This window comes from Chrysemys picta, chromosome 7 (assembly GCF_011386835.1).
Source record: "Chrysemys picta bellii isolate R12L10 chromosome 7, ASM1138683v2, whole genome shotgun sequence".
Taxonomy (NCBI): domain Eukaryota; kingdom Metazoa; phylum Chordata; order Testudines; family Emydidae; genus Chrysemys; species Chrysemys picta.
This window is the reverse complement of record NC_088797.1, coordinates 119666102-119679322: the sequence shown is the minus strand read 5'-3', so window position 1 is coordinate 119679322 and position 13221 is coordinate 119666102. Positions and strand designations below refer to the sequence as shown.

Here is a 13221-nt window from a genome sequence, read left to right as displayed (position 1 = left end):
TGACCAGGGAGCGCTGTGTGTGTGTGTGGTGACCAGGGAGCGGTTTGTGTGTGTGGTGACCAGGGAGGGCTGTGTGGGGTGTGTGTGTGTGGTGACCAGGGAGGGCTGTGTGTGTGGGGGGGTGAGTGGTGACCAGGGAGCGCTGTGTGTGTGCGGGGGTGAGTGGTGACCAGGGAGCGCTGTGTGTGTGTGTGTGGTGACCAGGGAGGGGTGTGTGTGTGTTGTGACCAGGGAGGGCTGTGTGTGTGTGGGGGGTGAGTGGTGACCAGGGAGCGCTGTGTGTGTGTGTGTGTGTGTGGTGACCAGGGAGGGGGGTGTGTGTGTGGTGACCAGGGAGGGGTGTGTGTGTGTGGGGGGTGAGTGGTGACCAGGGAGGGCTGTGTGTGTGGGGGGGTGAGTGGTGACCAGGGAGGGCGGTGTGTGTGTGGGGGTGAGTGGTGACCAGGGAGGGGTGTGTGTGTGTGTGGTGACCAGGGAGGGGTGTGTGTGTGTGGTGACCAGGGAGGGCTGTGTGTGTGTGTGGGGTGAGTGGTGACCAGGGAGCGCTGTGTGTGTGCGGGGGTGAGTGGTGACCAGGGAGCGCTGTGTGTGTGTGTGGTGACCAGGGAGCGCTGTGTGTGTGCGGGGGTGAGTGGTGACCAGGGAGCGCTGTGTGTGTGTGTGGTGACCAGGGAGGGGTGTGTGTGTGTGGTGACCAGGGAGGGCTGTGTGTGTGGGGGGGTGAGTGGTGACCAGGGATGGCTGTGTGTGTGTGTGTGGTGACCAGGGAGAGGGGTGTGTGTGTGGGGTGAGTGGTGACCAGGGAGGTGTGTGTGTGGGGGGTGAGTGGTGACCAGGGAGGGGTGTGTGTGTGGTGACCAGGGAGGGGTGTGTGTGTGTGTGTGGGGGGGTGAGTGGTGACCAGGGAGCGCTGTGTGGGGTGTGTGTGTGTGGTGACCAGGGAGGGGTGTGTGTGTGTGGTGACCAGGGAGGGCTGTGTGTGTGTGTGGGGTGAGTGGTGACCAGGGAGCGCTGTGTGTGTGTGGGGGGGTGAGTGGTGACCAGGGAGGGGTGTGTGTGTGTGGTGACCAGGGAGGGCTGTGTGTGTGTGGGGTGAGTGGTGACCAGGGAGGGCTGTGTGTGTGTGTGGTGACCAGGGAGGTGTGTGTGTGGGGGGTGAGTGGTGACCAGGGAGCGCTGTGTGTGTGTGTGGGGGGGTGAGTGGTGACCAGGGAGGGGTGTGTGTGTGTGTGGTGACCAGGGAGGGGTGTGTGTGTGTGTGTGTGGGGGGGGTGAGTGGTGACCAGGGAGGGGTGTGTGTGTGTGTGTGGGGGGGGTGAGTGGTGACCAGGGGTGTGTGTGTGTGTGTGTGGTGACCAGGGAGTGCTGTGTGTGTGTGTGGTGACCAGGGAGGGCTGTGTGGGGTGTGTGTGTGTGGTGACCAGGGAGGGCGGTGTGTGTGGGGGGGTGAGTGGTGACCAGGGAGGGCTGTGTGTGTGTGTGTGGTGACCAGGGAGGGGTGTGTGGGGTGTGTGTGTGTGGTGACCAGGGAGGGCTGTGTTTGTGTGGGGGTGAGTGATGACCAGGGAGGGCTGTGTGTGTGTGTGTGTGTGGTGACCAGGGAGGGCTGTGTGTGTGTGGTGACCAGGGAGGGGTGTGTGTGTGTGTGGTGACCAGGGAGGGCTGTGTGTGTGTGTGGGGGGGGTGAGTGGTGACCAGGGAGGGGTGTGTGTGTGTGTGGTGACCAGGGAGGGCTGTGTGTGTGTGTGTGTGTGGTGACCAGGGAGGGCTGTGTGGGGTGTGTGTGTGTGGTGACCAGGGAGGGGTGTGTGTGTGTGTGGTGACCAGGGAGGGCTGTGTGTGTGTGTGGGGGGGGTGAGTGGTGACCAGGGAGGGGTGTGTGTGTGTGTGGTGACCAGGGAGGGCTGTGTGTGTGTGTGTGTGGGGGGGGGTGAGTGGTGACCAGGGAGCGCTGTGTGTACCCGCGCGGGGAGGGCAGTTTCCCACGTGGGGCTGACGCCGGCTGCTCAGTAGCACCGGATTGATCCCGGGGCTATAAAGCGAGTCCGCGGCGAGGGCGGCAGAGCGGCGGCAGACGCGGCTCCAGACCCCCGCACGCTCCGGCTCCGGCTCCGGCTCCGCGCCGCTCCGAGCTGCCCGGGCTCCGGCAAGCGGCGGCTGCTGCCCCTGCTCCGAGCTGCCTGCAGCCGGAGGGACAGCGACACCGGCCAGACCCCCCACAAGCGGTGCCCCCTCCTTGCCGTGCAGGCTCAGCCCGTTTGATTGCCTCGGATTTGCTTTCCTGCTGGACCCGGGGTGGGGCGATCCCGCCACTCGCTTCCACCTGGACAATCCCCCCATCGCTCGCCCCCTGAGCTGGACCCTTTGGTTAGCATGTCAGACCCTCCCCCGCCTGCCCTCTCCTCACAGGTAAGATGAACTTTATTTCGGAGCCTTGAACAGTACCTCAGACCTCCTCCCAGCCGTGCAGAACCTGCTCTGGGCGTGGAGCGTGGGGGGAAATCCTCTGTCCCCCCCGCCAGCCGGCTGGAAATGAAGTAGACTTCGACACGGGGAGGGAGGATCAGCTGCTTATAAAAGACCCAAACAAAACAAAGGACAGAGACGCTGCCCCCCCCCCTCCAGCGCTGCTTCTGTCGCTCTAGTAAACAGAAGTCATGGGAGAGAGAGGTGGCTGCTGGTGCTGATTGAATTAAGCTTTGCCACTAGCTCCGCTGGCAGGAGGCTACAGACCTGCCAGGTGCAGCAGCCGGCCCTTGGGTTTCTGGGTGACTCCTAGCAGGGAGCAGGGCCGCTGGGGTTGATGTTTAACCTGGAGAACCCGTTCACGGAGAGGGGGCGCTTCTTCTCTTCCATGGAGTACCCGCACCAGCTGGAAGAGGAGGGTTACCCGCCTCCTGGCAGCAACGGGAGCCTGAATGAGAGCGAGGCCGGGTCTAGAGGAGGTACACCTTACCCTCTCCACACCACTGTCACCCTCATCAGCCTGGCGGGGCTGCTCATGCTCGTCACCATCTTCGGCAACGTGCTGGTCATCATCGCCGTCTTCACCAGCCGTGGGCTCAAGGCTCCCCAGAACCTCTTCCTGGTCTCCCTGGCCTCCGCTGACATCCTGGTGGCCACGCTGGTCATCCCTTTCTCACTGGCCAACGAGGTGATGGACTACTGGTACTTTGGCAAGGTCTGGTGCGAGATCTACCTGGCCTTGGACGTGCTGTTCTGCACCTCCTCCATCGTGCATCTGTGCGCCATCAGCCTGGACCGCTACTGGTCCATCACCCAGGCCATCGAGTATAACCTCAAGCGCACGCCGCGCCGCATCAAGTGCATCATCTTCATCGTCTGGGTCATCTCGGCCGTCATCTCATTCCCGCCCCTCATCTCCATCGAGAAGAAGAACGGGCAGCAGGCTGACAAGCGGGCAGGTGGGTGCAAGATCAACGATGAGAAGTGGTACATCATCTCCTCCTGCATTGGCTCCTTCTTCGCCCCCTGCCTCATCATGATCCTGGTCTATATACGTATCTATCAGATTGCCAAGAGGCGAACCCGGGTGCCCCCCAGCAAGAGAGGAGAACACCCCAATAAGAGGCAAAATGGCTTGGCAGACAAGGAGGAGCTGCCAGCAGCAGCCAAGCTCAATGGGGAGAAGGTCACGGAGGGAGGAGGGGAAGGAGGGCAGGAGAGGGAGCTAAATGGCATAGACATGGAGGAGACTTCCTCCTCAGAGCACAATGAGACCCACCAGTGCAGGAAGCAGGGGAGGCCCCAGAGATGCAAGGGCAAGACCAAATTGAGCCAGATCAAGCCTGGAGACAGCTTGCCCAGGAGGATGGAGGAGGAGGAGAGGAATGCCAAAGCGTCCCGCTGGAGGGGCAGGCAGAACCGGGAGAAGCGCTTTACCTTTGTGTTGGCAGTGGTGATCGGGGTCTTCGTCGTATGCTGGTTTCCCTTTTTCTTCACCTACACACTCACCGCTGTCTGCAAGAGCTGCTCCGTGCCTCTCCCCCTCTTCAAGTTTTTCTTCTGGTTTGGTTACTGCAACAGCTCTCTGAACCCTGTCATCTACACCATCTTCAACCAGGACTTCAGGAGGGCCTTCAAAAAGATCCTCTGCAGGATAGACAGGAAAAGGATTGTTTGATGAACAGACCCTTCTCTGTCAGCATGACTGGTGACTAAAGGCTCTATCATGTGAGGGTGATGCACAGCTGCCTTGGGCTGGATTTGCAAGTGAATAGTTTCCTCTGACGTGCAGGTGGGACCCCTTTAAAAACTGAGATGAAACTATTAAAACACCAAGCAACAACAAAGCAAGCAAAGGAAACACACAGCCTCAGCATTTCTGGCTTTGGATGGGTTCATGACTTATAAGCTTGACTCTTTAAAAACTTAAATGAAATTCAGAAATCAACAACAAAGAGAAAATATACAGGCCCACATGAGCTATTTTTTGGATGTGTAATTAACTTTAAACTTCTTGTAAAAATACAGTGTTCCATCCCTGAGATCTGTCTTAATTTTTGTAAGGCAGTCAGCTTTGAAACTAAGAATGCTTTAAATAGTCTTGACAACTTGAAGCATAAAAACAATTGGAGCCATCTCATCAACCTTGTGGTTTGATAGTATTACCAAGATTTCCAATGTGCTATTGGATTTTTTGGCCGTAAAGCTTGTAAGTGCAGACCTGACCATATCGGAGGATTTTTTTTTATGTACCTGATTCTGTTTCCTTTTTTGCTCTCTATTATTTAGTATTGCTGAAAAGGTAACATTCCTCTTTCTGCTAACTTGAAGGGGAAAAAAAAAAAAAAGACTAACCGTTTCACAATGCAATCAGAAATGATCCAAAAGATTGTTCTCAATGAGCTCATTTTGCTTGCAATGTGATGCTCGAGAACAATCAAGTTCTTAAAGAGTTAATAGAAAGTAATATCCCCTTACCTTACAGCACGGAAATCTGTTCAATGCTAACTTGTTTTCTCCACCCCTGATTGTAAATAGATAACATTTTAAAGTAAATATCAGGGTTACATATACCATGTTATCTGATTTGTATTGATTTTTGACATTTTAATTCCTGCTGGGTTTCCTGCACAAGAAACCAGGTTTCATGCACCAAAGCAATTCTGCCTTTTTGAGTAACCTGATAAGATTTAAGTTTTTAATTTTCTAGTTTCATCTTCAGTGGAGACTGGTGAACGGTCTGATTTTGATCTGAATCTTATACAGGACAACTCTTTAAAACAGGAGAAACTTACATACAGTTTCTCCTATATTTTATAGTGTAATTATACTTTTTTTTTTTAAATGTGTAAATATCATTATGTTGGAATGGGAAAGAAAGAGTTAATATTAAAATACCACCTTTTCATAAGTATCTATTAGGTTTGTTGTTTATAATGTCCTCGTGCCATGAGGAAAACTTCCTGAAGAATATTAAAAAGGAAAAACTTCTTTGCCATTCACAATAAACGATGGGGAAACCTTTCAACATTATAACAACAGCTTCGTTTAAATACTGACAGGTCCCAGAAATGATGTGGAAGACGAAACGTTTGTTTAAATCACTCCATTGTAAACTGAAATTCACTGGACAGCAGCTGTCAACTGTACAGTAGCAGACTTAAAGGAGAAAGAGCTTTTTATTTCCAAGAGTGTTTTCTTCCTTTTACTCTTGTCTTTGATGTATTTAACTCCAAAGGTCCCATGGTGAATTATGGGAGTTGGACACCAATGTTTACATCCACATAAGTTTTCAAAGCTGAATCCTTGAGAGGTGAGGAAAAAAAGAGAGCTTTCCTTTACCTTTTAAAAGTGAAAAGTCGGCAGCAGTTGCTATAATGGATTTTTATTAAATAAAAAAGTTTACAGATTACATGTGAAATAAACTTGAATGAATATTCTGTTATCAGTACTTTCAACAGTTCACAAGTTTCAAAACTCTACATCAGCTGCAGGCTTGGGCTCCGTAAGTGTTGTCATCGGAAGAGTCACGTGTGTTTTCCAAAAGGCATTGCTATACCTAATGCTAAACAATGGTTTAGTTCAGAGTGCAGTGACATAATGAATCCTTGATACGCTGCTTTCTTTTCTCATGCCACAGTATGAGCATTCATGTGCTTCTTAAAGAACTGGATTTAGGGTTACACTGTGAGATTTGCTTGGTTAGCTTATCAATACCTTTTCCCCTCTCAGTAGAAATATCTGTGTGGTGCAGTATTTACAAACAACAGCCAGGGTGCTAAATAATTAGGTCATAAACGCAACTAGAAATAAGACCAGGAGATTATAACGGTTGGGTTTAGCTGAATTGCATTTCATGTTATAAAAGACAACAGCCACTCTTCCTAAAGAGATTTTGTTTGTTTGTTTCAAGTCTCTTGGGAGCAGGCTGATGTGCCTATAAAAGTGACTCTGGTAAACCTTGACCTTTTCCCAGAGTCAAGAAAAAAATGAAAGAACAACTTTCCCTGGTTTAACATGATGTTGTTAAGTTATTATGTGTATCACAGTAACACTTAGAGAACTCAATCAGAATTAAGCATTGTCATTTATGTTTGTACAGCACCTTGCACAATCTCTGCCCCAAAGGCAAAGACTTACGCATGTACTTTGCTTTGCTCACATGGAGTCAATAGGGCTACTCACCTGCTTATAGTTAAAGATGTGCATAAGTGTTTGCAGCATCAGGGGTCCTCAAAATTGACAATTTGAAAAGTGGCTACTGATTTCAGCTGTCTGTTTCTGGGTGCTCAGCCGGCGCCTTCCAAAAGGAGCCTGGTTTTCAGAGGTGTTGAACAGCTACGGCTTCCATTGCTGTCAGCTGGAGTTTGGGTGCAGCGCACTTCTGAAAGCCAGGACCTCAGTATAGGAACCCCCAAATCATTCCTAACGTGGCTTCGTCGTTTGTTTGTTTTATAAAAATAAGATAAGCAAACAAAAGAACATAGAGTGGCTAACATGGCTTTGTGAATGAATCACTGATGAGCTTTGGGGGCCTGCTGCTATAGGTAACGCAGCTCCCTCAGCCGGGTGAAGACTCGATTTTTCCTTGGTAAGCCTCCAAGCTGGAATAAAGCTGGAGAGAGGAAGAGCTGAAGTGCAATTTTCAAATTCTTAATGCCCCACTGTCAGCGCAAGGTGAATCTCGTGAGAGAGAGGGAAGGAAGGGGAGCAATGGAGAAGGAATAAGGAGAGGTAGGTATGCCAATGATATGGGGGTGTGGATCCAGGGAGAAAACAGGCAGCACCGATGCCTGCAAAAGTCCTGTGTAAAATGAAAATCCCAGTGATCAAAACCCTGTCCTGATGTTATTGAACTGCTGTAGCATCTACTGTTCCTTTTATATGGGAGATATCAGCTTCCCCACTATGAACCTTCTCATCCCAGGGGGAAAGGGCATTTCCAGGGCTGTCAGGCAAACAAAATCGCTGGCTGGGCACAGCAATTGAGCCCGCCAGAATGGCCTTGGTTGAGATGCTACAGCACTTCCTGGGAGCTGGAGAAGTTGGGGGGGAGGGGGAGGGAGGGGCCTTGACATAGTTTTCCCCACTGCTCTGATAACCCTGATTGCCTTTTATCTTCCCTTCCCTAAATAATACGACCCAGAGGCAACCAAGGTGGTGACCAGCGATAGCAATTGGTAGGGCTGTGAATGTGGGTTCTGGACCAGGGCAGCTGCAGCAGCCTGGACTTCGAGGCAGGCCAGCTCTGTGAGTAATTCCCTGGGGTCCCATGGGGGTTTGTACAGCCCACACGGAAGGCTCTGCTGTCACAGCTTCACTAGTTGGTACCCGAGCCAGCTAAGATTAGCTCAGGTATGCCAGCCAGTGCTGCAGTCACACCCTGTGTCTGCTAATCAACAGCAGAGAAGGTTTAAATCATGGTGAGCCCTGGGTAAGAGGCCGCATGTCATGGCTTTGCCCGAGGAGGAGAGCGGGACGTACCCTGTGATTCAGTGTAGACATACCCACTGTCTCAAGCAGCAGGTGGGGTTGGTGCTGTCAGAGAAACAGGCCTTGCAATGTTGTCAGGTGCTAGTGTCCAGGACTGTTCGGAGAGATGCCATGTGATGAGTTCCTCCAGCAGGAATGTGGAAATTGCTACCCTGGAGAAGACCCATGATTCATCCAGCCCAATCTTTGTCCGTGTGGGTGGGTGTGGTGCTGGTCCTGCATTCCATACACTTAGATTTTCACCGATTTCAGCAGGTGTGTGGCCGTACGAGGGATGCTTTGGGATCTTTCGGGAGGCGATGAGCTGTGCAAATGTAGGAGAAGCACTGGGAAATAGTATGGTCAGCTCCGCCAAGATTTTTAGATAAAAGACCAAATAAGAGTCAGTTTTGGCCCTGTTTACTGCACAGGTGGAGCCTGTAGCTCCCAGGCAGAGAGAAGTCCACCCACAAGGGCAGGGGTTCTGTAGTGGCACACGCCACCCATCAGCCATGCTCTCTGAGGGTGGGGGAAGATGCACGTTCCTTCTGGTTGCTGCAGTTGTTTCCCACGTGGAGGCTGCTGGGCCCAGTGCCCCAAGCGGGTCCCTCTGAGTTTGGTGGCTGCTCGTGGGGAGGAGAAAGGCTTTTGTGAGAATAAAGCTTTTGCTTTTACTGTTCATTTGGCACTTGGAAAGTTCAAAGTCTGCAGAGATTACTTCTTTATTACAGCCGGCGCCTTGGCAGACGTGCTGCTGCCGGAGCTGTGCCATTGTTTCTATTGGAAATGACACTTCTTAGCTGGCTTCTAATAACTTCTTTGGGATGCCTGGGTTAAATGTTTGTAGCTGAAATTGCTTTGGATGTTTACAAGCTGTAGGAGTGGAGAAATTAGAGAAGTTAGTTGGCTGACGATTTCCCCCTGTCCAGTACTCAAACAACTCACAAGGGCTGTGATGATGATGAAACCTGGGCTAAGTACTGACCTCTGTACCTCCCCCTTGCGTCCTGTGGAAGTAAACAGGCCAAATTCTGATCTCATTGAAATCGATGACACAACTCCCTGCTTGGCACAATTGGTCCTGCTTTGAGCAGGGGGTTGGACTAGATGACCTCTTAAGGTCCTTCCAGCCCTGATATTCTATGAGACCAAACGTCTGGGTGGTTTTTGGCAACACAACACCTAACTGTTGAGACCTGGCACCTTTGGCCCCATTGCTTCAGCCGCCTGGACAGCTCTCCTTTTTATTTTTTCTCTGTTTGTATTTGTGCTGGGAAGTGAACCACGGGGTCAACCAAAGTCAGGGTAATTAGCAGCTTAAAATGGCAAAGGCTCAGCTGGACAAACCAGTAGGGAAATAAAATCAGAATCTCTGACCCAACCAAGTTACATCTCAAGCCTCGGCTTCGAGGTTCCACAAAGGGGTCAGTTAGCTTCTCCTCCATTCTATTTCATTTCCAAGCATCTCTACAGTTCCAACACAGTCTTGGATCTGACACTGATGCCCTCTACCCCCAAAGATTCCTCCTGTGCTGAGGCTAGCTCAGTTAGAAATCTTTGGAAGCCTTTGCTGTCAACTGCCCTGCAAAGTTTTGCACACAGCCTTTGCTTTAGATACTTCCGCCTCCGCCAGGCACCCCAACGTCTGGCTTCTAAACTGAAACAGACACTCTGAGGTTCACCCATGCCTGGGTCTGATTAGAGATGGCTCCCCGCTGCAAAAAGTGGATCTCGGTCAAAACTTTTCTAAAACTTGGGTGCATTTAGATCTGAGTTTCTGGTTCTGACCCATCTTTAGGCCAGATCTCAGGAGATCTAGTCCAACCCCTTGCTCAAAGCAGGACCAATCCCCAGACAGATTTTTTCCCTAAATGGCCCCCTTAAGAATTGAATTCATAATGCTGGGTTTAGCAGGCCAATGCTCAAACCACTGAGCTATCCCTCCACACTGAGTAGTGTTTAGGGACCTAACTCCCATTGATTTCAATGGGAGAGAATATACCCCATGCATGATTCTACACTCTCTCCCCACTTTTTGATGTGAAATAGCCAGAGTTTGTTGACATCACTTTCAATGGGAGTTAGGCCCCTAAATACCTTTGAGGAATTGGGCCTTAGTCATTACTTAAGCAAAACTCCTACTGGAATCAATGGGAGTTTTGCCAGTATTAAGAGAGTTCAGCATTTGGTTTCCCTTTCTAATTGGCTCTGGACTGGTTCTTTGCCCGTTCTTTGTAATTAATACAAGGCCAAATCACTAGCTCCTTACTTAGGAAAATGCGAATTAACATCCCCTCCCTCAACATCTCTGTTGCTTATATAAGAACCTTCCTGGGAAGAAAATACCAGTTACTGAAGGGCCCTTTAACCTACCCTGGAAAGGCATAAAAAGAACCCATGGTTGACAAATTAAAATGAGAAATAAGGCACATTTTTTTTTTAAACAGTGAGGGTGATTAACCATTGGAACAAACTATCAGAGGAAGTGGTGGAGTCTTCATCTCTTGAGGTCTTCAAAGCAAGACTGGATGCCTTGCTGGAAAATATGCTTTAGCCAAACACAATTCACTGGGCTCAATTCAAGAGTAACTGGTTGAAATTCTCTGGCCTGTGTTATATAGGAGGTCAGATTAGATGATCTAATGGTCCCTGCTGGCTTTGCAAGACACTAACTCCTTTAGAATTTGGCTCATATGGTCAAAATACAGCTCTGGGAACAAAATACAGCTCTGGGAACAAAGGAATCTTTGTATTCCTTTGTGAAAAAGCGTTGGAGTTCACGCCCATCATTTTATAAACGTTTGTTTTAAATCGTCTTATTTCTTACATGAAAGATTCACTCCCGTGTCATTTTAAACTGTTATGGTTTGTCAGACCATGTGTTGGTTTTTTTTGTTGCTTTCCATAAAGACTTCCCACCACGGGGTGAGCATCTGTGATAAAACAATTCATGCTCAAGGCTGTACTGCATTCATTTGCAAGCTGCGTGTTTTGCAGTGCGTTTGCTTGACACTGAAAACCTTCATGCATTATTGAAAAAACCTTGCTGGTTAAGAAATATATATATATGAGAACATATTGGAGACAGTAGCCAATTGTTCTGATGAATTAATTGAACTTTAGGAACTAAAACACCAAGTGCTGACTTCTTATGTCTCTGTAAGTGTTTAGCGCTAGGACAATTGATTTAAATTCCAGAATAGTTCACTCCTGGCAGAAATTTATAGGACTAGATCTCAGCTGGTATAAATCAGCATGACTCTGTTGAAATACACCCGCTGAGGATCTGGCCCTATAGCTGAAATTATCCCCGAATTCCTGATCGCGGGGAAAACAATAAACATCGGTGTTTCTGTGTGAGGCTGGATTATTTCTTGTGACACAAATATTGGACAGGAAAATGGGGTGCCCAACATTTTGCAAATATAATAGATTATTTTCCTTTCGTCTCAGCGTGGGTAATTTTGCAATCTAGCCTCAGCACAAACCTAGCTTCTCTCAGTTCATAGGCCCACTGGTCTAAGAAAAATTGCAGGTGATAATAATTCCTAGCTATTCAGCTGTAGATCCTAAAGGGCTGTATAAAAGGTCCGCCTCATTATCCCCATCCTTACGGGGTTTCAGAGCTCGGGCTCCAGCCTCAGCCCAAACGTCTACACTGCAGTTTTATAGCCCCTCAGCTTGAACCCCACGAACCTGAGACAGCTGACCCAGACCAGCTTTTATAATGGTGTAAGTGTACCCTATAGGGCGAGATCCTAATTTTTAATTAGTAAAGAAGATCCGACTCTGAATACACAGAGGAATACACAGGGCCCAGAATCTCAAAGGTGTCATGTGTCTGGCGCCCATTGATTTCAACGTGCATTAGGTACCTGAATACCTTTGCGGTTCTGGGCTTAGGTGCCATTTTTACATACAAAAGAGACTTTTTTTCAGCATAACCACATTTGAATACCTACACAATGCTCCCTAGAGGTCACCGGTTTTGCTCTGAAATATAGGAGCCGTTGTCTCCACAGCAGTGAATGCTGCAATCCTTACAATTCCATGCGCCAGGATATGCCTGTGGATGTGGCTGTCAGTGGCGCATATTCTCAGAGGCCCACACCTCCCAGGACTCCAATGTGCGACCCCAGAACATGATCTATGCTGGAAGGTTAAAATACGGTGGGATTGATTCCTTTAGTGTAATACCTTTTTCTATGACCTCAGTTTCATGGGGCTTTATTCCTGCTATCACTCGCTTTCAGAAATGAAAAGCTGTGTGGCATATAGGCACTGTGGCACCTCAACAGTATTTAGATACCTAACTCCCACTGACTTCAATGGGAATTAAGCACCTAAGTACATTTGAACATCAGAGCCTTTGGGCCTAGTACGAGTGCAAAATGCAGATGTGAGGTATGCTGAGGCAGGTTAGACATGACACATGCACACTGAACACAAGCCTATTTGAACAGGCTCAAACCTAACAAAGCAGCAAGAGGCAAAAGCGGTGTTGACATTTCCAAACCAGGAACTATACAGCAGACAAACAGCATAAATTCCCCTCTCCTCCTCAACTGGGGGGTCTCCAGCTCCTCGTATTCTTGGAGGAACCAGGTGCATTTTATGGCAGGCATACGTTTGTCTACACCAGTGGTTCTCAAACAGTGGGTTGGGACCCCAAAGTGGGCTGAGGGCTTCAGCTTTGGCCCCCCCTAGCCAGAGTGATGGGGCTTGGGTTTCCCCGCCTTTTCCCCCCAGGGCAGTGGGGCTCGGGCAGGCTTAGGATTCCATCCTGGGGTCGTGAAGTAATTTTTGTTGTCAGAAAGGGGTCGCAGTGCAATGAAGTTTGAGAACCTCTGATCTACACCAATGTTCAGTTTAAAAAATAGGTGAATATACGTGCCTCTTCCACCTCGGCCAGCTTGCAGGTACATCCAGCGTGGCTGGTGGTGTTAGATTTCCCCCTCTTAAAGAAACAGCAGGTCAGTAGAACATTTAAAGGTGAACTAACCACCCCACCGCTAAATGTGAGTGCTATCTGTCTGATATGGAAGTTGTTGTTTCCCATTGGCGATGGTAAGAATGTGTTGGGTCACCTACCCTACCCCCTTGTCAGGGAAGGCTTCATCTTTGTGGTATGTTTTCCAGGGCTTTATCGGCTATCATTTTAAGACAGAAAAGTGTGGGGGGTGGGGATGCTGTTTGGATGCAGGCCCAGGAAATATGAAGGCTCCTGAGTTCTCATCAGAGCCAGTTGGAATTTTTGATGAATGAGCATTTCCCAGCAGAGAC

General features: G+C 49.5%; 1 protein-coding gene across 1 annotated transcript; it reads left to right on the top strand.

Annotated features, from left to right (window-relative positions):
- Positions 1–1966: 1966 nt before the first annotated feature.
- Positions 1967–5897, top strand: ADRA2A (adrenoceptor alpha 2A). The gene has a single exon (XM_005308156.4). It carries the CDS (start codon positions 2804–2806, stop codon positions 4142–4144), a length of 1341 nt encoding a protein of 446 aa, XP_005308213.2. The 5' UTR covers positions 1967–2803; the 3' UTR covers positions 4145–5897.
- Positions 5898–13221: the final 7324 nt, after the last annotated feature.